Source organism: Canis lupus, chromosome 32 (genome assembly GCF_048164855.1).
Source record: "Canis lupus baileyi chromosome 32, mCanLup2.hap1, whole genome shotgun sequence".
In the NCBI taxonomy this organism is placed as follows: domain Eukaryota; kingdom Metazoa; phylum Chordata; class Mammalia; order Carnivora; family Canidae; genus Canis; species Canis lupus.
The window spans coordinates 5,180,600-5,202,841 of record NC_132869.1 but is presented as its reverse complement, the minus strand read 5'-3'; the positions used below and the strand labels follow the sequence as shown (position 1 = coordinate 5,202,841).

The window sequence follows — 22,242 nt, the reverse complement described above, 5'->3', positions numbered from 1 at the left end:
CAGAAAAACTCTAGCGGTATGCTATGGCCTAATACCACAGCCCGGGGGCCCCCCAAATTGACTAAGTAATATGGTTTAAGAACTATCTAACAGGAGTTACTGTCCTTATAAGTGGTCAGAAAGTAGGTAAAGTAAAATAGACATCAGCAATCATTTCCCTGTTGAGAGTTATCAAGAGGAAGAAAGTAGGCCCAGGGGATAGCCACTGTTTTCAAAAAGCAACCTCTCCCAGAAGAGTTCACGAGGAATAAAACAGAACATACACCTTCAAAAGCAGTACTTTGCTTTATCAATTTGATAAAATGCTTTTGATATGATTACCATATTAAAAGTTCATTTTTTTAATGCTCCAATCAATAATGCTATGAGGCAGAATGGTTGAGGTATGTGAAGAAACATGTTTATCTATTTATTTAAAAAATTATTTTCTCTTTTAGACGTTTTTAGCAGCTATTACTTGTAATCACAATGTTAATTCTGAAAAAAAAAAAAGCAATGTTAATTCTGTTATTTCTATATATCTTTAGAACTACTTTAGAGGGATTTGTGTGGCCCACGCCTGCAGATTGCTACCCTCGCTTTAAGTCTTGTACTCTGAATCCAAGAATAGAAAAGAACAAGTGAAAAACAATTCAATAGAAGGTGCAATCCCCAAAATACAACTGGATATTGATCTGGGAAAAAAATTCACATACATAGAGCTGGCTCGGGGATTTTAAAACATCAGATCTTGGTCATGGTCCTGGCTTTTGAAACGTATTGTCTTTTGAAAAACAGAATTTGAATAAGAGAAACATTCATTGTCTATTCTACATGGAATTTGACTTTGAAATACAAATCATTTATTGGTAGAGAATCTAATTCATATTTCACATGCTAATTAGCTATTCTTAATTTGCAGTGATTGAGAAAGATATTTTTAAATTCTTCTGTTTTTCACAAAAAGCAACTGAACACAATGTGATATCAATCACAGTTAAATATAAGAGTTTTGTTTTTAAAAACCAGATAACTTTCTCTAAATCCCTGGAGTAAAAACTGTATCACAAGATCTTCCAATTCTTTTACTTCCTCTATTTTTTGAACTTTTAACAATAAAAGAGACAGTCAACCTACTTAAATTTAGAAGTATAATGGTCCTATGACAAGAAATAAAATGTGCAATTATCATTTATTATCAAGGTAACCACTGTTTTGTAGCATCCACCATACATTCTTCTTTACCTTGTTGTCCATTTAAAATACCATTCTGTCTTCCCACATTTCTTGGTCTTCCCCTATCTGCACCATCTTGTCTTCCATTTGTCCCTCCAGATCCACTCTCTACCTTTCTCCACTCTGTCCTGAAAGTCTGACCTTGCAGACCACATCGACCAACTCCCTTACACTCTGTCTTGTGGTTGGTTCAGTTAGAGGTTTCCAGGCAGAAGATCAAAGGAGAGAGAGGCCAGGATCATCATTCCTACAGCTTGGGCTGTGTGCTGGGTGCCTCTACAACAGGCCACTCCTGCTGCTATGTGGTCAGTCCTCTCTGTTACGCTCCCCTGTCTGGGTTCCAGTTACCACTGCTTCCCTTGCTCTAAGGCCTAGAGGTTTCTATTCCCTATTAGGACCTTGTCTATCAAGAGCCTTTATAAAGCTCCTTCTTCTCTCTTGGTTTCTAGATAATGCTCTATCCTCCCCAAATCTTCCCTGCCTAACTAGTTCTCCGTGGGCACTGCTTTCCCAGCTCTCTAAAAAACTGCATTTCCCTGCTTAACAATGCAGGCTCAGAGCTGAGTTTCTCACTCCTTTAAAGGACATGGGGTAGGGAGGGGGTGTGGGGAACAGAGAAGTGTGATTTTGCTGTAACCCCACCACACACACTAACTTGCCTGCTCTAGGTGCGTTTGTTTTTTATTTAAAAAATAGTTAAAATCACTCATTAAAAGAGGGTGGGAATATGGATGAAATAGGTGAAGGGGATTAAGAGACACAAACTTCCAGTGATAAAATAAATAAGCATGAGGATAAAAAGTACAACATAGGGGATACGGTCAATAATACTGTAATAATGTTGTATGGCAGTAGATGGTAACTATGCTTGTCCTGGTGAGCAGTGTGTAATGTCTAGAATTGTCGAATCACTCTGTTGTACACCTGAAACTAATAATCATATCAACTATACTTCAATAAATAAAGGATAACCATTTTTAAAAAGTAGTTAAATCACTCTTAAAAATCATATAAGTGACACATTTACTGAGACCAGTGACATAATGTAAAAATATATAAAGAAAAGAAGTTAATGCCCTTCCCCAATACTTCTGGATCCTTCCCCTTCACCTCATTCCCCACCTTCATCCTGTTTTGTTTCCAGAAAAATAACGTGAACAGGCTGGTCAGTCTTTTTCTACACCTGTCTCCATGATATTCAAGCCCATAGCAAACATATATTAACTCATATATGGAGAGAGGTGATACTTGTCTTCACAAAAACTGCAAGCATGCTATACATCACCTTGCCACTTGCCAGGTTAAGACCTAGTTCAAAACTTTGAACAGCCTCATAATATCATACAGTAGAAATGTACTATAATTTAACCATTTCTCTACTCAGGGACATTCAAAAAATTTCAACTATTTTTTGCCACTATAAACAAGCAATGCTACACTAAAATACCCTTATGCATATATGATCACTCATGCATCTATTTTTGTAAACTAAACTTCAAAAAGTACACTTGCTAAGTCAAAGTTACATATGGTTTCAAGCATCAGCCCCCTTACTTTCTTAAAAGTATACAGTAATGTATTTCTTAATTCTTACATTTGTTTTATATGGGTATGATATGGTATATGCAATTTTTGAATCTCTTAATATGAATTATAGATAACTTTCTATGTATTCTACACTTCCTGTAGTAATCTTAAATAGTTGCATATGTCCTCTAACATTATGAAGCCTCTTTAAATTTTTATGGGACTTGTATCAAACCTCAGTATTACTGTAGGAAGAATTTATATCCACTTCCTGTAATATATGCTCAGAGAGATAAAAGTTTTGACAGTAGCATTAGATATTTAAAAATCTATTGCAAGTGTGAGTCTCAGCTCTTAAGCAGTTGATGCAAACTATGTCTTTTGATGGGGCTTACAATTGATCAAGTGACTCATATGTGAAGAAGAACTATGCCTGGGGCATCTGCTTTCACCACTGCCTCAGTGACTTCAATCAGAGGACAAAGATCATGAGATTGCTGAGGAGCACACACAAACACTGGGCATTTTCCTAAGTGTAATGAGCCAAATTCTTCTGGCATTAAAAGGGTCTATTTCAGATCAAAGGTAAAAAGAAAGCCATCAAAACAGAAAAGAATCTCCGCCCTCAAGGACACCACAGTGCAATTTAGCACCACTGGAGTCCCTCAAGGTCTGAGAAAATACCACCTTACACAAAGGCTTGGGAATATTCTGCAGTAGTTTCCATCGCCAAATAAAATACTACAAAACCAATTCCAAAGGGAGAGGAGGGAGAGCGTGGTGTGTGTGGTGTGTGTGTGGGGGTGGGGGAGACATGGTCAAGAGAAGACAAATCTGACCACCATTCACTGTTAGTATATTCTCTACTTGATCATATGACCACCAGACAAGACATTCCTATGTGTAGCCCTTGGAATGAAGAGTTAAGAAAATTTCAAAGCCAATAGGAGGTAGACAAATAGTCTCTGCGATGCCTTTATGCTATTTCCTGTGTGGATGGCAATATTGGCTTTAACTCTTGGTCCTGTGGGAAGGAGAAGTGGATTTCACTCTTTCCTGGGAATTGCTACATGCCCATAACACTAAAGAGTCTTCCAACTGGAAACAGATCTGATTACTTTGCCAGACTTAATCTCTTACTTGAGCAGTTAACGAGAGCTTTCAATAATCTTAATCACATCACTTCAGTGAAATACCTAGATGTTATTTCCACAGGAAATAAATGTCCACAGACCATAAACTCAACCTGGTTAATAGTTAACATGGGAGACAGGTGGGAGTTGGATTCAGATAAAGGGCCACTGTGCAGTGATAGTCAATGAGTTATGTCCCCTTTACTCCCTCTACCTGCCATCAGGGCTGCTAGGACTCTCTGAAGCTTCTGATGGGAAGGTGTGAAAAGGGAAATGAAGTGAAAGACAGGCAGCCAGAAGCAGGAAAATTCTCCCATACTTATGGATCCACCAGTGGCAGGAAGTCACTGAAGGATCCAGAACATGAAGGGCACTCGTGGCCACGGAAAAGGGGAATTAAGAGAAGAACACAGGAACATAAGATATAAATCAAAGACCCACTATGTTGAAGAACTCCCTCCCTTCATGCTTTTCAGAGAGACAGTGATGAAAGGCATATTTGGATGTCCTAGAGGAAGGTCCCAGCAAAAGGGATGTCACCCACACCAGAAGCAAAAGTCTCTCCCATCCATTCCTATTCTCCTTTCTGACTCCTTCTTTGATACGGTTAGAAGCACACTGTGATGATTCTAAGCCTGGCTCCTGAAAGGGCTGTGGAGGGCTGGGGCCAAAGGAAGGGGAATTGTTCTGAGCAATTGTGTGCAGAGGCCAAGGGAAAGCATGACCACCCACAGAACTTACCACTCGGTGGGCTCATGATCCGTCACTGTAGAAACTGAGTGTCCTCTGCACCTGCCTTGATCCAGGTACAATGGAGCTGTCATGATATTTTTTATATAAGAAAAGGGCAACAAAATAAAAAGATAATTCTAAACCAGGATAAAAACATTTACTGAAGCTCAATGTATCTAACACCCAGTTTCTGAATGAGGGACACACACAATCCTAGAATGTGGTGTGGTTTCTAAAAGAGAACCTTCAGAGGTGAAGCAACTATTCCACACCCGAGCCTCCAGAAGTCTCTCCCTTCCCAAGTATTTCCAAGGCCCCGGCATTCAGAGGGAGAAGGGGTTTTCATCACCACGGTTCTATGATACATGATAACAAAATCTATAATTCTATGACTTTCCTGGTGAAGCAGATTGGTTATACCACGACGGTAGCAAGTCTTATCAAACGAAGATCAACATATTGCAAAAATAAGATTGAAAGCATTTACCACATTTTTAAAGAACCACACCTGGATCAATGATTAGAGAAATGTTTAAAAATGTCAAGAGTCGAACAGAAAACTATTGAAATTCCTCTTTCCTAGATAGATATTTTTTATCTCAAAAATTGTATGTGATGTTTTCTCTAACCTTTAAGAGACCACATATCATATTATGACCCATTCCCCAGACAAAGCATTGACTACATGCTGTGGGAGGAAACCCCCCCTCCCCAAAAAGAATCCATCCTCTGCACAGCAACATACAAAACCCTGAGCCCTAGGCACATTGGCCTGGAAAATGTAAGGAATACCGGAGTAGTACCTTTTATATACTGTCTTTTTTTGGTCCTATAGAACCCTTAAAATCATTTTCATGTAAAATTTCATATCACATTAAACATATAGGCCAAATTAGCTCTTTTGCACCCATAAGTAAAACATAAGAGTAAAATATACCATAAGTATAACAGAATAAACATTACTTCATGTTCATTTGGGGAAAAAAAGCCCCCCAAAAAAGAAAGAAAAAACAAAAAAAAAGAAAGAAAATCTGAACCAAGTTCCTTCAAGTGAGAGTGAATTTATCCCTCTTCTAGTAAAAAAAAAGAAAGTTCTTGTCATGAAGTAATGACGCTTATAAAAGTGATTATTAAAAACCAGAAAGGAAAAACCTCCAATAACAGAGATGAGCAAAGACTCATGGGCTTTTGCTCTTCTGCTTAGAGAACCCCAACCAACCCAAGCTCCCACAGCAGCATGAACAGCAGAATTTAGGTCAAGGGGCCAATTATCCATTGTTAGCATCAAAGGCACAGACAAGTCGCTACTTCTTTCTGCTCATTCCTGTTTCCTCTGAGAGTCCTGAGTCCTGCAACCACGGAAGCAGGCTTAGAGCATGCCAAGGTAACATGTTTTTAAAAGACATTTACAAAGCACTGCTTCTGAAAGCAACCACCCCCCTGAACCTGTAAGTCAGCACTGTCCTCACCATCTGCACACTCCCCTATACCATTCCCGGTCTTCTTACTACCAAGTGAAATAACTGGCCTAGGAATTTAAGTTCATTGTTAAGCAGCCAGTGTCTCAATAGCACAAGCGATAACTGGTAGATGCAAAGTGGCTAAGCCAGGGACTTACCTGAAGGGGACTGGTACTGAGGCCGGCCTGAGGTCTTTCCGGGCCCCGAGCTCTTTTCCAAAGGTTCCCCAGGCACCAACTGAGGTTGTCCTGCTCTGAAGGAGGGCGAGCTGGTTCCTTTGGTCTCCGTGACCTTTGCAGAGAATGGTGGCTCCAAAGTGTCAGCACAGGAGGACCCAGAGAAAGTACTGCTCTTTGGGCCAAGAGCGTCATTAGGAGCCACTTCCCACTCAGCAGGCTGTGGAGGGAGCTGGGGGACTCTGTGATGCTGCTGAGGGCCAGGGAGCCTTGGAGACAGAGGCGAGGGAACAGGTGACATCCGCCAGTGTGTGCCCCACTGGGAGGATGAATTATTCAGGAGCATGCTGAGCGGTGCCAGTGCTGGGGGGGATGGCCTCTGCTCACTGCCTCTGGGCTGCGACCAGTCAGGGCCTCTGCTGCAGGGAAGGTCCAGAAATAAGGTTTTGTGACCCCTGAGAGGTGGCTCAGCCTTCCTGTTGCTTCTGGCTTCTGGGAGGGTGTGGGTGGCTGGTGTGCTCGGGGGGAAGCCCAGCCTTTTCCCCTCGGCGGCTTCATCTAACTTCTCACTGTCTATCACCTTCAGCAGGACCTTGTTCACAGGCCCCTCGGCACTGGCTGGAGTACCTGGAGTACGTTCCAGGGCCGACAGCTGCACTGCCCGGTCCCCTTGCTGCTCCCTGCCTTGCCACCTGGAACCATGAGTGCCACCCTCGACTCCTGGGAGGGTGAGCCAGTCTGCTCTGGGCACAAACTCCACTTGGGCCGCCGGGCAAACAGCAATGCTTTCCTCACCCTCAGGATGCATTTTAACTACTCTCTGCACCTGAGTGGACAGATCCTGGACTTTGGCCACAACTTTGGAAATAGACTTCTTCCTGCATGTATGCCCAGTGGACTTCTCCCTCCGGTCCTTCCCTGCCTTCAGGTGCTTCTCAGTGTCTTCCTGACTTTCAAGCAAACCTGCTTCCTGGTGCTCCAGCCTGTGAGGATCCCTGTCCGGCACTGCAGCACCATCATCTCCCGGCTCTGCGGAGCTGCAGGCAGGGGGCCGTCCTCCTCTTCCAAGCCTGGGGTCCTCCGATGCCTTCCTGAAGCTCCCAAAGCCACGGCTGGTACCCAGCGTCCCGGGGATCTCTGGGAAGTAGCTCTCTCTCCACCGTAGGGAAGAAGTAAATGCCCCACTCGGGAGCAAATTGCCTTTCTCCTCTACAAGCCAAAGGTTAGGCCTTGTTCGAGAAAGAGGAAGGGATTTGCTGGAACCCGTCTGGTCCTTCCCCATCTGAAGAACCAACGGCTGGCCCCCACGCCCTTTTCTTCTGGTCCTCTTGTGTGGAAGCACCTCAGAGCCCCCTCTCCTTCCCCCGAACCTCCGCGGTTTTCTGTTCCCATGGGCATTCCTCTTATTGAGACAGCCCACGGGGGGCTCCCCTGGCCAGTCACCACCACTCTGGAAACAGTCATCTCCAGGGGCCAGGCTCACGGACAGCTCCAGCAGCTTCCCCTCCTGGTTCCCCATCGTGATCCCCAGGATGTGGTCTGAGCTCAGCAGATTGGCCAGAAGTCTCTCCCTCTCTGCTGTGAGTTTGTACAGCTCGGTTAAAATGTCTTTTGTGGGAGTTTGCTTGAAAAATATGTCGCCTGGATGTTCATTTGGCTGCAGGCTGAGGCCGATGACGTCTGACCCCTCCCTGACTTGGTAGCAGTTATGAAACCCTTTATTGGATCTGTCTAGAGTTACAGTGCCCTTGTATGAAAATCCTCTGACTTCCCCCCTCGGAAGATAAAAGCTGATGTAGCAGACTTCAGTAATGGGCTTGTGCAATTGGAGGGTGCAGTGAGTACCTTCCATTATGCCTACCTAATTATTCATGCCTTGGAGATGCTGGTCTGTGGTCAGGCTTTCCGGGCTCCGGTGGTGGGGCATGTGATGGTGGCTAGGCAGGGAAAGCAGCTGACAGTCATCTCCAGCAACAAGACCGCCTGGTAGAAAAACAGGGGAAGAAAGCAGCTTGTCTAACGGAGTGCATAAACCACATACCAGCACAAATGAAAGTGTAGCCATGACTTATCCTCCCTCTCTGGCTGATCTCAACCAGCTCAACTCACACCAACCAGAGGCTGACTCCAACCTCTTCCCCATTCCCATCCTACCCTTTACCAGAGCTTTTCTATAGCTAAGAGATGGGAGACTGCTCCATTTTAGCCCCAAGACAAAAGCTCCTTTCCCCCTCACAAGGGAACTCACTCTATACCCTAAGAGCAGGTCTGCCAATTTCTCTGGGCTTCAGTTTATGTTTTTCTATGAAATACATCCTCCCCCCAAAAAAAATCCTGAGGAAAGGGGACCTTGAGATCCTTAGAAGCCACTGTCATTTTAGTAACTCGTGTTTGGAATATTACTTTGCAAAAATGAGTGAAGCTTTTGTACTCTCCAAAAAGCACCCTCTAAGATTTGAGATTAATTATCTTTTTAACTTAAAGCAGTGTGGGAAAAGGTATTAGGCCACAGATTTGGAGACTTTTCTGAATACAACTCATATTTCAAAAGTACTAAAAGTGAAAATTTTAAGTTTGAAATTTAAATAAATAATTTAGGACCCTTAATCAAGTTTTTTTTTTTTTTTTCTCTCCCCTACTTCTTGCCTATTTAAGGCCAAATGGAATGGCAGACAAAAAGCAAGTATCTATAAGCCACTGCTGGCCCTGTGTGGATTTTCCAAATCTTTACCAATGAAGCAGCTGAAATGTCACATAAGCAGTGAATGTGGCTGTGTTTCTCAACTAAGATTTGAGGAATCTCAGGAATGTCTTTGTGGCTAACATCCCCATCTCCCCTCCTTGACCAAGCATGGAGCTTAGAATTCTATATTACCACACTTTTTTCTTAAATGAAAGCATTTCCATGCCTAAAAGAAAATTCCCTTGGGAAGGGTAACACAATACCATTTACTAACCGTTGATATCTTTAGTGAATTATTTTCCTCAGGTATTTTATAACTTTCTACAAAATAAAAAGCTGCATAAAAGTACATCTTGAGTGGCAGGAGAGAGAAAGGAGGACGAGTTTTGTAACAGAAACTCCTTGAGGAAGACAGATAAAAGTTGATAAAAACAAAGGTTAAAAAAAAAATACATACATCTGCTGGTCAACCCACAAGTGCTAGGAGGACTCAGAGTACTCAGAGAAAATGAAAATGGAACACCATTTTAACGCACTAAAAGAAAAGATATGTTAGCCCAGAATTTTATATCCAGTGAAAATATTCTTCAAAAGTGATGGTGAAATAGTCATTCTCAGATGAAGAAAGAGAATCAGTTGCCAGTAGACTTGCTTTAAAAGATTTGTTAAAGGAAGGTTTTTAGAAAGAATGAAAAAAGAAACCAATAACATCAAGAATGAAGAAAAAGCAACCAAAATGGTAATGGTAATATCTGTGTAAACACACTATTATTCCTCTCTTGAGTTCTTTAAAAGATATCTGACAGTTGAAAACAAAACAAAGAAAACCAAGATGGTTTGGCGGTGTTGCAATGTATGTACATAAAATATACAGGACAGCTGCAACATTAAGGGGGTGTGAAAAGAGACCTATATGGTGGTATAGTACAACAGCAATTTAATTCTGGCTACACTGTAAAGAGTAAGGCATGCATATTTAATCCCTACAGCAACCACTAAAAGATATAATGAAAAATACAATGGATATATTAAAGTGGAAGAATTTTTTAAAATTCAAATAACTCAAAAGAAAACAAGAAAGAGGAAATGTAAGAGAGGAACCAAAAATTGAGGTAACAAACACAAGTAAATGATAAAATGATAAATCTAAAGCTAAACACACCAATAATTACATTAAATGTAAGTGGTCCACACATATCATTAAAAGACAAAGATTGTCAGATGTGTATAATATACAGTTAAAGTCACTGGCTTGGATGAGGTTACTTAAGAAGAGTTCACAGACCAGAAAAAGCAAAGGTTGTAGAACAGAGTACTGGGAACAGAGATTTAAGGGATAAATGGAGGGAAAAGAAACTTTAAATGAGGCTGAACAAGAATGTGCAGTAAGCTAATTTTCCATATTTTGTAGCTAAAGAAATTAAGATTCTGTAATATAACTTCTTTCTATGCTTTTATTATAGGTCTGTAAACCCTAGGGTCTAACATCTTTCAATTAGTGTTGCCTCATCTATCATCTCTTCTTAAATACCTGTTGCATTTTCTCTCTGTTGCTATGTTTTCTTTTTGCAGAAGACTAGTATAAAAAGAGTGAAAGTTGTAACCCTGGTATTGTACCATGTTGAAGATCTTTCAACTAGGGATCAAGTGATAGAGTGTAGAAGATACAAGGAATGACCTTGGGGTTGTAGATCTCAACATTGGCCATGTAGTTTGTGGCAGGGTACAGAGCAAAAATAAGTTCCTACCAATTATAAAAGAAAAGTATCCCATTCTTGGAATTCTAAAATGTTCTTTAAAAGTTGCAAAGTTTTACCTTGATTTCAAAACACTTCTACCACATTGTGGCAGGCCAAATCTAGGTGCAAAAGGGCTTCTTCATGCCATGTGTTCATAATTTCTGAGTATTTTCTAATGCTCATTTAGCAAGTAAGGAAGATATTCCTAATATCTCTGTCTCTAGGCCTTATCATTTAACAAAAAGTTCAAGCAAAAGACATCTGCAATGAAAGGTAGGGACTGAGAAATGAATTCCTTTAATTATAAAGTGGAGTTGCTTGAAAAGAACAAGTTTCTCCTCTGAATGTATAAGAGCACAGGTATTGATACCTTAGTGGCACAAAGATAACTAACTTGCCTGAATTTAGCATCCACAGTGCATCTTAGAGGAAATTTATGGAGGAATAAAAAAGATTACTTCATATTTTCTGGTCCTATGATGAGTTTTAGAATTAGCTTTGCTATAATTTTGAACATCCAAAGCCCAAATAATTTAAGATAGATTAAAGAATATAAGCAAATATTTTTTCACTCTTATTTCCCCAATCTCTCCTATAGTTTGAAATTATTTTTATCAAAATTGTTATGTACACCCTCCACTATCATGAGTAAATATTTATAGAGCTGCCTCTGGAGCATAAAAGAACCATCCACACTTTTTCTCAATTTCTCTCTCTCTCTCTCAACCAAAGAAAAGACTCTCAGGATTCAACCATCAGCCTAGCATCTCTGCCAGTGTCTGTTTCTAGATAAAGTCCTCCTATATATTTTCCTCTTCCCTTTGTGAAATGAGAAATTTAATCTCTAAGTTTCTAATTCACTAACTTAAAATATTAGTTGGTGACACTTGCTAGCTAGCCAAGGAACTACAAAACCCCTCCTCTTTGAAGGAGAAAATTGTATGCCCTGAGTAAAGGAATGTCAACCTCAGCACTCCAGTGGGCACCATGTCAAAGGCAGGCTTCTGAGCAAGCCAAACCCTTTCTTCAACAAGCCATTAGCAAGTCAGAGTGCAGTGCTGAATCATCATGCATACTTTCCATCTGAAAAACCAGAGGGGAAAAAAACTACAAGTCTTGGAAGAAAGAAAGCAAAATAACAAGGAAAGCAATACTGAGTGGGGTTAAATACACCAGCATTATAATTCCATGCTGAGTTCACAGGACTATTTCAAGCAGCATTGCCTCATTCTGCTTTGACTAAAATCCGGCAGCTCTGCAGGCTCCACACACTAAATTATACATCTTACTTTGGCCTGCAAAGTAACCTTTTCTGGTTACGCTCAGTGTAAAAGCACTTTGTTTCTTGGGGAATCTTCGTGTCTTCCATTTCCTTTGGCAAACTCCAGGTTAACAGTCTCTCCAAGACAACACTGCTGTGGTGATTTCTTCCGTTTTTCCAATAAGTACATGATTTCACTCTGCCCAAAATGGAAATATCTGTTGTACCTCATCATAATGGAAAATTATTGCCTTTTTAGTAGATATTATTCAATGCTTGTGGCATATTTCACCAATGCCCAAAATTAGATCCAAGAACTAGCTGCAGTCATACTGTCTGCTTACTGTCAGTTTCTTAATTGATTCTGGCCCTAAAAGGCCAATGCAAAGCTTTATTTGGTTAGTGATTGGCAAAGCAATGCCCTATGACTCCATCTGAGCCTAATACTAATACAATAGATTATCTATAAGTTCCACTATTAAACTGGAAGTTGCCTTTTGTCCATTCAGATTCAGGCTCTCCCTTTCTATATGCTATTCTAAACACCAGGAGACTGACTGAACAAGCTCCCGGGCACTCTGGCTTTACTGGGTTTAGGTGTTCAGAAATACTATCAGATGATGGGAGAGGAGAATGGAAGAAGGTTCATATTTATTTCCTGGCTCCCTCCCTCCTAGGCTATGATTCTGTAGTAGGTATGTCCTCTAATGAAGACCACAGTTTCTCTCGGGTAGCCTTCTTCCAGGTATAGCTACTTTCTCTGCATATGAGTTGTAACTTCCTCCCATTGCTTACCTAGGCCTATGTAGCTTTGAATTCTGCCTCTTGTGTGTAATTTTGAAGAAGTTAGTACCACCTTAGCTCTTTCCCACCCATCCTAGGATGGAATGCAGTGCAACTGTTCTTCAAATAGAAGATATAAAAACAAAGGTAGGTCTGCAATAGCTTTCTAGCTCTTTTCCCCCAGAGGTATTTTTTCTCAGAGAATCTACACACTGTGATAGTAGGAGAATAGAAGCAATAGCTAAATTTTTGCAATACAAAGCAGAAAGCAACTCATTCTACAAGACATCAAAAAATAGATTAGAGGAGGTTAAAGAAAGGAGAGACACATCATTCTTGTAGGATCAGAAAATCCTTCAAAAAGAAGAAAGCATTTGAAATAGCTCCACACTAAAGGATAAGATTTTGACAGGTGTGATTTTAAAAAGGGAATTCCAGGAGGAGAGGCATTATACAAGACCAGGAAATTTGTTAACATGTACAAAGGGAAGCAATACTCTCTTTGCTTGTTTTTTTAGATACATGTTAGGAGAGATAAGTCAAGAAAGGGTGATAGTACATTGTAAAAATATTTGAATCCAAGTTGGTGGGAAATTAATGCTAACTTCATAAACAAATGGGAAGCCATGGATGGGTTTTATCAGAGATGTTTGTTCAGTACTAAATTTAAGGAAGATGAACTTAGCAATAATGTCAGAACAGAATGGAGTGGAAAGAGATCAGACAGAGAGTCAAGAATGAGGAGCTCTGGTAAACATCAAATCCTATAAAGAGGGTGAAAAAGAAACAAATTAGAAGACGAAATTACAGGCAGAGTTTTAGATAGTGATTTTAGAAGACTAAGAGGATACCAAATTACATTCCAAAGAATAAGAAAGAGGCTGATGGTTAAATAAATACATTTCTAGCCATAGTCATAGATGGTTAACAGAGGTTAAGAAAAAGGCCTCCTTTTTGTGTTTGTTTATTGACCCTTAAACCACCCCACTCAGATACCTGGTTAAGCTATAAGGTATGAGTGCTGAAGATTCTCCCAAAGATCTGAAAGAATCCTTTCCTCACCTCTCTGTACCTCTTCAAAGGCTCAGATATAAAGGTAAACAAATACCAGCTTTCCATGTGATCTTCATGAGAATATAGCATACCGAGATCTTCACCACATCTCTGGCTTATGTTACTATCTGGCTTAAATCATCATCTGTGGGACACATATGAGTATACTGAGGAAATAAACTAGGCAAGTTTATAGCCATACAGGCCTACCTTGAGAAACAATACAAATCTCAAATAAAGAAACTAAACTTACACCTAAAGAGCTAGAAAAATAAGAACAAATAAAACCCCAAACTAGGAGAAGGAAGGAAACAATAAAGATTAGAGCAGAAATAAATGATACAGGAACTAAAAAAAACCAATAAAACAGATCAATGAAGCCAGGAACTAGTTATTTGAAAAGGTGGACAAAACTGATAAATCTCCAGCCAGACTCATAAAGAGAGAGAGAGAGAGGCAGAGAGAGAAAAGGACAAAATCAAACAAAAACACAAATGAAAGAGGAGAAATAATAACCAACACCACAGAAATACAAATAATTTTAAGAGAATATTATGAAAAAGTATATGCTGACAAATTGGACAACCTAGAAGAAATGGATAAATTCCTAGAAACATATAACCTACCAAAACTGAAGCAGGAAGAGAGAGAAAATTTGAACAAATGAATTACAGCAAGGAAATTGAATCAGTAATCAAATAACTCCCAACAAACAAGAATCCAGGACCAGATGGCTTCACAGGCAAATTATACCAAACATTTTTTTTAAGATTTTATTTACTTATTCATGAGAGACACAGAGAGAAAGAGAGGCAGAGACACAGGCAGAGGGAGAAGCAGGCTCCATGCAGGGAGCCCAATGTGGGACTCAATCCCGAGTCTCCAGGATCATGTCCTGGGCTAAAGGTGGTGCTAAACAGCTGAGCCACCCAGGCTGCCCTATACCAAACATTTAAAGGTGAGTTAATATCTATTCTTCTCAAACTGCTCCAAAAAATGGAGGAGGAAGGAAAACTTCCAAATTCATTCTATAGAGCCAGCATTACCCTGGTACCAAAACCAGATAAAGACACCACTGAAAAAGAACTGAAGGCCAATATCCCTACTGAACATAGATGGAAAAATCCTCAACAAAATACACAGGTAAACCAACTTCAACAATACATCAAAAAAAAAAAAATCATTCACCATGATCAAGTGGGATTTATTCCTAGGGTACAAGGATGGTCCAATATTCACAGATCAATGTGATATACCAACCACATCAGTAAGAAAAGGGTGAGAACCATATGATCTTTTCAATAGACATAGAAAAAGCATTTGACAAAACACAATGCCCATTCATGATAAAAACTCTCAATAAAGGAGCTGTAGGGAACATACCTCAACATAATAAAGGTCACATATGAAAAACCCACAGCTAACATCTTCAATGAGGAAAAAAAGAGAGCTTTCCTTCTAAGGTCAAGAACAAGACAAGGACGTCCACTCTCACCACTTTTCTTCAACATAGTACTGGAAGTCCCAGCCACAACAATCAGACAACAAAAGGAAATAAGAGACATCCAAATTTCCAAATTGGTAAAGAAGAAGTAAAACTTTCACTCTCTGCAGATGATGACATTATATATAGAAAAGCCCAGAAGATTCCACCAAAAAGCTGCTAGAACTGATAAATGAATCCAGTGAAATCACAGGATACAAAATCAATGTACAGAAGTCTGTTCTACACACCAATAATGAAGCAGCAGAAAGAGAAATTAAGTCCCATTTACAATTACACCAAGAATAATAAGATAGCTAGGAATAAACCTAACCAAAGAGGTGAAAGCCATGTAGTCTAAAAACTATAAAGCATGGATGAAAGCAATGGAAGAGCACACAAAGAAATGGAACGACATTCCATGCTCATGGATTGGAAGAACAAATATTGTTAAAATGTTTATAGTACCCAAATCAATCTACACATTTAATGTAATTCCTATCAAAATAGCAATAGCATTTTTCACAGAACTAGAACGAACAATCCTAAAATTTGTATGGAATCACAAAAGACCCTGAATATCTAAAGTGATCTTGAGAAAGAAAACAAACTGGAGGCATTTCAATCTCAGACTTCAAGTTATGTTACAAAGCTGTAGTAACCAAAACAGCATTGTGTTGGCACAAAAATAGACACATAGATCAATGGAACCGAAGAGAGAGCCCAGAAATAAACCCATCATTCTATGGCCAATTAATCTTCGACAAAGGAGGCAAAAATATGCAATGGAAAAAGGACAATCTCAATCAATCAATCAATCAATCGATCAATTAATCAATGTTTGCCACAGAGCACAGGCTTCAAGGAGGAAGGGAGGAACACAGGGACTTAGAAAAAAAACTACTCTGTCATCTCTCTCTTATCCGCTCCAGCTCTTCTATTGAAAGAAAACCCATTTTAACTGTCTCGTATTATGTGTTTTCATTTTATAAGATGGCCCAGATATTTTCATGCATCATAATAATATAACAGGTGTACAAACCTTTCATGAGGGAAGTTGTGTGGCTTAAAGTTCTATTTGAGCCCTACAATCACTCTGTGAGGCCATCGTGACAGATGTTGTCATTGTCAGTGCGCACACAGTGAGGCTACAGGAGACCGGAAAGTTTCAGGTGACTTGCCCCTGATCTTAAAATAGTGAGCAGTATAAATGGGACTCAAACCCAGATTTCTGGACTCTCAGTTTGGTGTTCTTTCTACTACCCCACTATATCTGACAGTTGTTTTTTTCAAATGAATAAGAAGACTAAAGAAAAAATGCCATAACAACATGTACAGTTGGATAGAACTTTAAATGCAATGTGGTACTATATAGAGTGAAGCAAAGTCACACCTTAGTAAAAGTCTCTTAAATATGATTTTTAGAAGATTTCTATACCTGATTAAATATTCGGGTTTAAATATTCAGGATTCCAGGTTAAATAAACATGGGACTATAATTTTTAGGCAATGGTTCTGTAAGGTATGTCTGCTTCCTCTTTGCTTGGCTGTTCATGTTGAGGGAGACTATGGTGTTAGGTATTCACAAACCCACTTTTACACCATGGGGATGGTAAGAAGGTCTTATTCGTCTTAATTGAGTCTTAGTTCATAAAATCTGCCATAAATGTCAGTAATTTTGAGATTTTTTTCCACAATACCAGTAACCCTAAATACAGTGATATTTCAACACAATCTCCCAAGAAAAGGATAGACTAGCTCAGCACTGAGTTCCAATCCAGTGTTCATGTCTGTTTCAGCACAGGTAGCTAGAATCACTACTGTTGTCTGGCAAGCTCCTTTTCCTTAGCTAACCAATGAAGAGGCAGGAAGTTAACAATCTGGGGACAGGCAGTCAAAATCCAAAAAAAATTTAAAGACAGTGGTGTGCTAATAAAATAGATGGATTCATACTTGTTTGAGAAGGAGGAAGAAGGAGAATGGGAACAGGAGGAGGAGGTGGACATTGGCCGATATGTAATTAGTTCTTAATCAGTACTAGACCCTAGGCTAAGTGCTTTCTGTGCCCCCAATCATTGATTCTCATTGTCCTATGAGACACATACTAGTAATTTTTCCCATCTTACCCATGAGAACCATATCAGCTTAGAGAGGTTGAGTAGCTTGCCCAAAGTCACAAAGCTATTAAGTCACAGAACTGAAATTTGAATCCAAGTCTGTCTTAAAAGTCTTGCATATAGAAGCTATAAAACACTGCATTCCCTAAAACTTTAGGGAGAGATCATGAATCCTTCATGGAAGACTCTCAAGAGACCTCTAAGACCTCTATGTAAAGATTGTTATTATTTTTTAAGATTTTATTTATTAATTTGGGAGAAGAGAGACAGAGAACACAAGCAGGGGGAGCAGCAGGCAGAAGGAGAGGGAGAAGCAGATTCTCTATAGAGCAGAGAGCACTACGCAGCGTTCGATTCCAGGACTCTGGGATCACGACCTGAGCCAAAGGCAGAGATGCCCAGCCAGCTGAGCCACTCAGGTGCCCCTACATAAGGATTATTTACCTTTTCTTCAATAAGAGATGGTTAACATATTGTGGGCATTAAGAAAGCAGCATCATAATCTGGGTGCCCCTCAACCAGAATATAAAATATCATCTGACAGGAAAGAAAAAGAAGATATAATGCTTGCAAATTCCTGCTAGGAATTCCCCTTTGTCCTAGAAGAACACTAGTGCTCATGCCTTAATATTTCTGCTAGGGCCCAAAGAAAGAGTTGTCCCACAAATGCCCCAGAGGAGATAAGAAAGGTTAAAATCGGACATTAGCATTAAATTTGCCTCAAGTTAAGTAAGAATTATGATTGAATGTCGTAAGTTCTCACTTCAGGAGATGGAATAAAGTGTCACCACCCCCCACCCCTCCCACCCCTGCCTTTGAGGCAGTCCCCCTTGTGATCAGGACCTTGGCTGTGGGTGTGGACCCTTGGGACTCTGTTTGCTAAACCTTTAAACCAATTCCACTTTTGACAGAAGGCTGGAAGCTGTAAAGAGAATATCTAAACATCTATCTAGTCTCCATCTTTTGACATCTTAATTTAAAAGAAAGTCTCAGCCATAGAGGATGATTATTGTATCCCTAATTTTAGCAGGTTTTAAGACATAGACCCTTTATACCATAGTGGCTACAGTCAGACTCAAAGCAAAGGAAACAGTACCATCTTCAGCTTGATATACATCTTCCTTTAATAAACTGAGCTGCCTTGAGAATTCCCCATATAACTGCCACTTACGATTTCACTACTTTATGCAATAATATCGTGTCGACAATTCCTACAGTTTGATATGTCAACTGAAGATGTCTAACAATTCTTTTATACCATTTACCATTTACATACAGCATTTCCAGATGATTCCACAAGTTCATCCTCAATGACCTATTAACTGATCTCAACTAAAAGGCAAAGTCATAAAAAGGCTATTATTGTATCAGAAACAAAAAAAATTGCAGCTATCCATATGGCAAGCTTGGAAAGTATAAAGGTGAAGGTAAGTATATGCATTTATGAAACTGATGGAAAAGCCAAAGTTTTTAGTTACACATGGTTGCCCTGGATCACTTGTTCTGGCAGCCTCATGTCGTTTCTAGAACTCTCTTATGTTTCTAGGATTCAAAACACATTTTAAAAATGCTTTTGAAAAACATAAAACAATTTAATAAAAACATTTCAGAATTTGAGATTGCTAAAAGTGCTAGGTAGACAGAAGAAAAAATAGGCACAGTAAAAAATTGAAAATGAATTTTGAGGCAGATGGCTGTTGTTCTGATTCCTAAAGTAAAGAATAGGTAGGTCTCTTAATCTTAAAAGCACAAAGGGAACCCCTCTGGGAACAAAAGGACTCTAAGCACAATTCTGGTATCAGGGAAATTTTACATTGCCTGTGGCAAATTTAAAGAGAGTTTGAAATAAAAGCAAATAAATACTAAGTTCAGTAAATGGATCTGTGATGATAGAATGCAGAATAATAAGGAAACTATGGTCTGGGTTCCCATAATTTTTTTTTATACAGGCTTTTATGAAAAGTTGGAATTGGCACAAATTTCTGTCTCACAAATAGCAAACTAAATCTGTGACTCAGATGAGGCCACTAGGGAACACACTATCAAGTACACTTGTCATCAGATTAAGTAACATTGTTCCCTAAGGTGAACTTGTAGTACATGATATATCAAATTTCCAGTTGGGAGGAAACTGAGTGATTAAGAGATCAGCACACACAACACAATTCTCCTTCCCCTTCCTCTCTTCTTCTTTCTTCTTCTTTTAAGAGAGAGAGATGGAGGGAGGGGCAGAGGGAGAGCAAGAGAGAATCTCAAGCAGGCTCTATACCCAGCACACAGCCCAATGCAGGGTTCGACCTCACAACCCTGATGTCATGACCTGAGCTGAAATCAAGAGTTGGACTCTTAACTGACTAAGCTGCCCATGTGATCCCCCAAGAAAATCCTTCTTAAAGGGCCTGACATCATCAGAAGAAATATGGTTTGGTTGTGTTTGGAGCCTAGTTGAGCCAAAAAAATCTACAGCATACAAATCATTCTTGTAAAGAGAATGTTTTGAAATATTAAATATTTCAGTAAATAACAACATTTTATAATAAAAATAATTTCAAGGCATGTAAATTTAACCATTGGCTCTTGGAATTTAATTATTCAAGAAGGAAAAATGATCCATGGGGTTTTCTTAAATCTTGATGTTGGGAGACAGGATACAACATTTCCCCATTCCTTCTCTTCAGTCTCAATTGCTTTGCCAGAACTAAAATATTAGTAATCTAGCCATAACCACAGCTAGTTATTCTTCAATCCTAAAATGTATGAAAAAGGTATATATAATGAATACTTTCACAAATGGAATCAGAAATGTGTTTATACAACAATCACATTAGATTAGAATCACAATAATTCTAATTATTAAGAAATAATTCAGGAGGTATGAGGATGAGCTTAGCAGAGATATTTCTAATAATAGAGCAAAATCATATAACACACAGAAAAATGATAAAGCAGCTGAAGTAACGTTAATCTTAAGCTGTCATACAGCAGAGTGATCCACCTGATTCCAGCCAGGAAAGCCAGTCCCCTCTTTATGAAACTGATGGGCAAAGAGCTTCTTATAGGGGTAGATATACAGGGAGTCATTTGGAGGGTTAGAGAAATACTAAAAAGGAAGGATACATATTTAGCTAGGAAAATCTAGAGAGGAGCAGAAGCTGGGGTAGGGGACAGGAAGAGAGAGAGATGGAGACAATGGAGCAAAAGGGATAATATCTGACCCAGAGAGAGCAAAAAAGATAGATTTCTTTGTGTTCATAAGACTTTACAAGATTATGAAACCGAGCAACTCTTGCTTCAGGGCCTGGATTTGAAAAAGCATGGCCAAGACTGGAAAAGAGGCCATTCTTCCCCAGGCACCATCTCCTTTAGTGCTCTAAAAAATCAAAAAGGCCTATGACAGAAGCCTGCTGTGCCCAGCAGGGTGTCATTTTAATGGAGGGCACCAGCAGCAGAAGCAGGAAAGGTGCAGTGAGGATGAGGCTGGAGGATGGTATGACTGGTTGGATTGCTGAGCAGATGCCACACTCCAGGACATAACTGGAGTGGCAGCCTTCAGAAGTGGATGAAGTCCCATGTGAAAATGAAAAAAACTTAAGATTCACCACAGTAAGGTATTCTTGTCAATATGGCCTCACTGGAACAAATAAACAAGTGATTGCTGAATTCTTAAGTTTATGCAAGGTGAAGAAGCAAGTGACACAGAAAAGGACAAGAAAGAAACTCAGTGATAAATATGTCTCTCATCCCAAAGAAGGAAAAATCAAACTCCTCCAAACAGAATGGATTTCTTTGGAAGGCTGGCTATAGTTGGACATTTTTAAATGCATGTTGACAATTATTCGATAGATTTTTGAGAAAATCAAACCATTATCCATCCAGTTCCACAGACTTATCAGCCCTCCTTAAAACCTGCCCACTCTCAGATTCCAATCCATTACCAGGTTCCTTGACCTGGTTAGGGATTTGAATGGATTGGCCTTGGGGACCACTTCCATCTTGAGGTGGTATTATTATTTTTTTTTTTTGTATATATTATGGTATATGCTCTTCTTGGAAAAGCAAAGATTCTTTGCTCTTTTAAGCTCTTCTGCATAATATCTCACATCATTAAACTTTCATTTAAAAACCCAGTAGATTCCAACAATCATTAACATGATTTTGATTTGGTTACTTAGACCATTTAATCCCACAACACCCAGAATTTGGTCTACTGATAGTTAAAAGATCAGTCAGGTGTAGCTAGGCCAACAGTAGCCACTAGATTCTTGGGAGCACAAGATCAAATGAGCACATATCATATAGTTTTTTACTTTCCCAATTTCCATGCTGTGTCAATGTTACCAATGACAGGACTGAAAGTAGGATTGCCTTTCCCATATTTGGGCTTATAGACTAGTTGGGCATCAGAAGTATTCCACATTACATACTTTGGGGTTTCCAAAAGCAAAGGGTCATGATTCAATTGCATCATGATTTGTTTCAAAAGCTGGATGCTGACCCATGGGTCTAAATGGGGAGCCTGTGACACCGAGGAGAACTTTCAGATGGAGAGAATTAGTTTTACCATGTTTGTTTTAATTATTATTAATTTTATTTATTTATTTTTATTTAATAAAATATTTATTTATTAATTTATTATTTATTTATTATTTTATAAATAAAATAAATTTTATTATTTTATTTATTTAATAAAATTTTATTTAATATTTATTTTTATTTAATAAAAATTTTATTTAATAAAATTTTATTTTATTTATAAATAAATATTTATTTTATTTAATAAAATAAATTTTATTATTTATTTATTTATTTTTATTTTATAAAAATAAATTTTATTTAATATTTTATTTAATAAATAATATTTATTTAATATTTTATTTTTA

The 22,242-nt window shown here is 39.0% G+C and overlaps 1 protein-coding gene across 35 annotated transcripts in view; it reads right to left on the bottom strand.

The window, feature by feature from the left end:
* FMN1 (formin 1) overlaps positions 1 to 22,242 on the bottom strand; it is a 433,864-nt gene that overhangs the window by 392,952 nt on the left and 18,670 nt on the right. For 29 of the 35 annotated variants that reach the window (XR_012022366.1, XR_012022361.1, XR_012022362.1 and 26 more), the window contains one exon: positions 6,226 to 8,226. Coding sequence is in view for 24 of the 35 variants with exons in the window: in XM_072808314.1 (XP_072664415.1) it covers positions 6,226 to 8,095 (1,870 nt within the window). In the remaining 11 variants the exon portion in view is untranslated. Of the gene's footprint in view, positions 1 to 4,616; positions 4,693 to 6,225; positions 8,227 to 22,242 lie in introns of all 35 variants that reach the window. The other 6 variants (XR_012022371.1, XM_072808327.1, XM_072808326.1 and 3 more) reach the window with 1 other exon arrangement.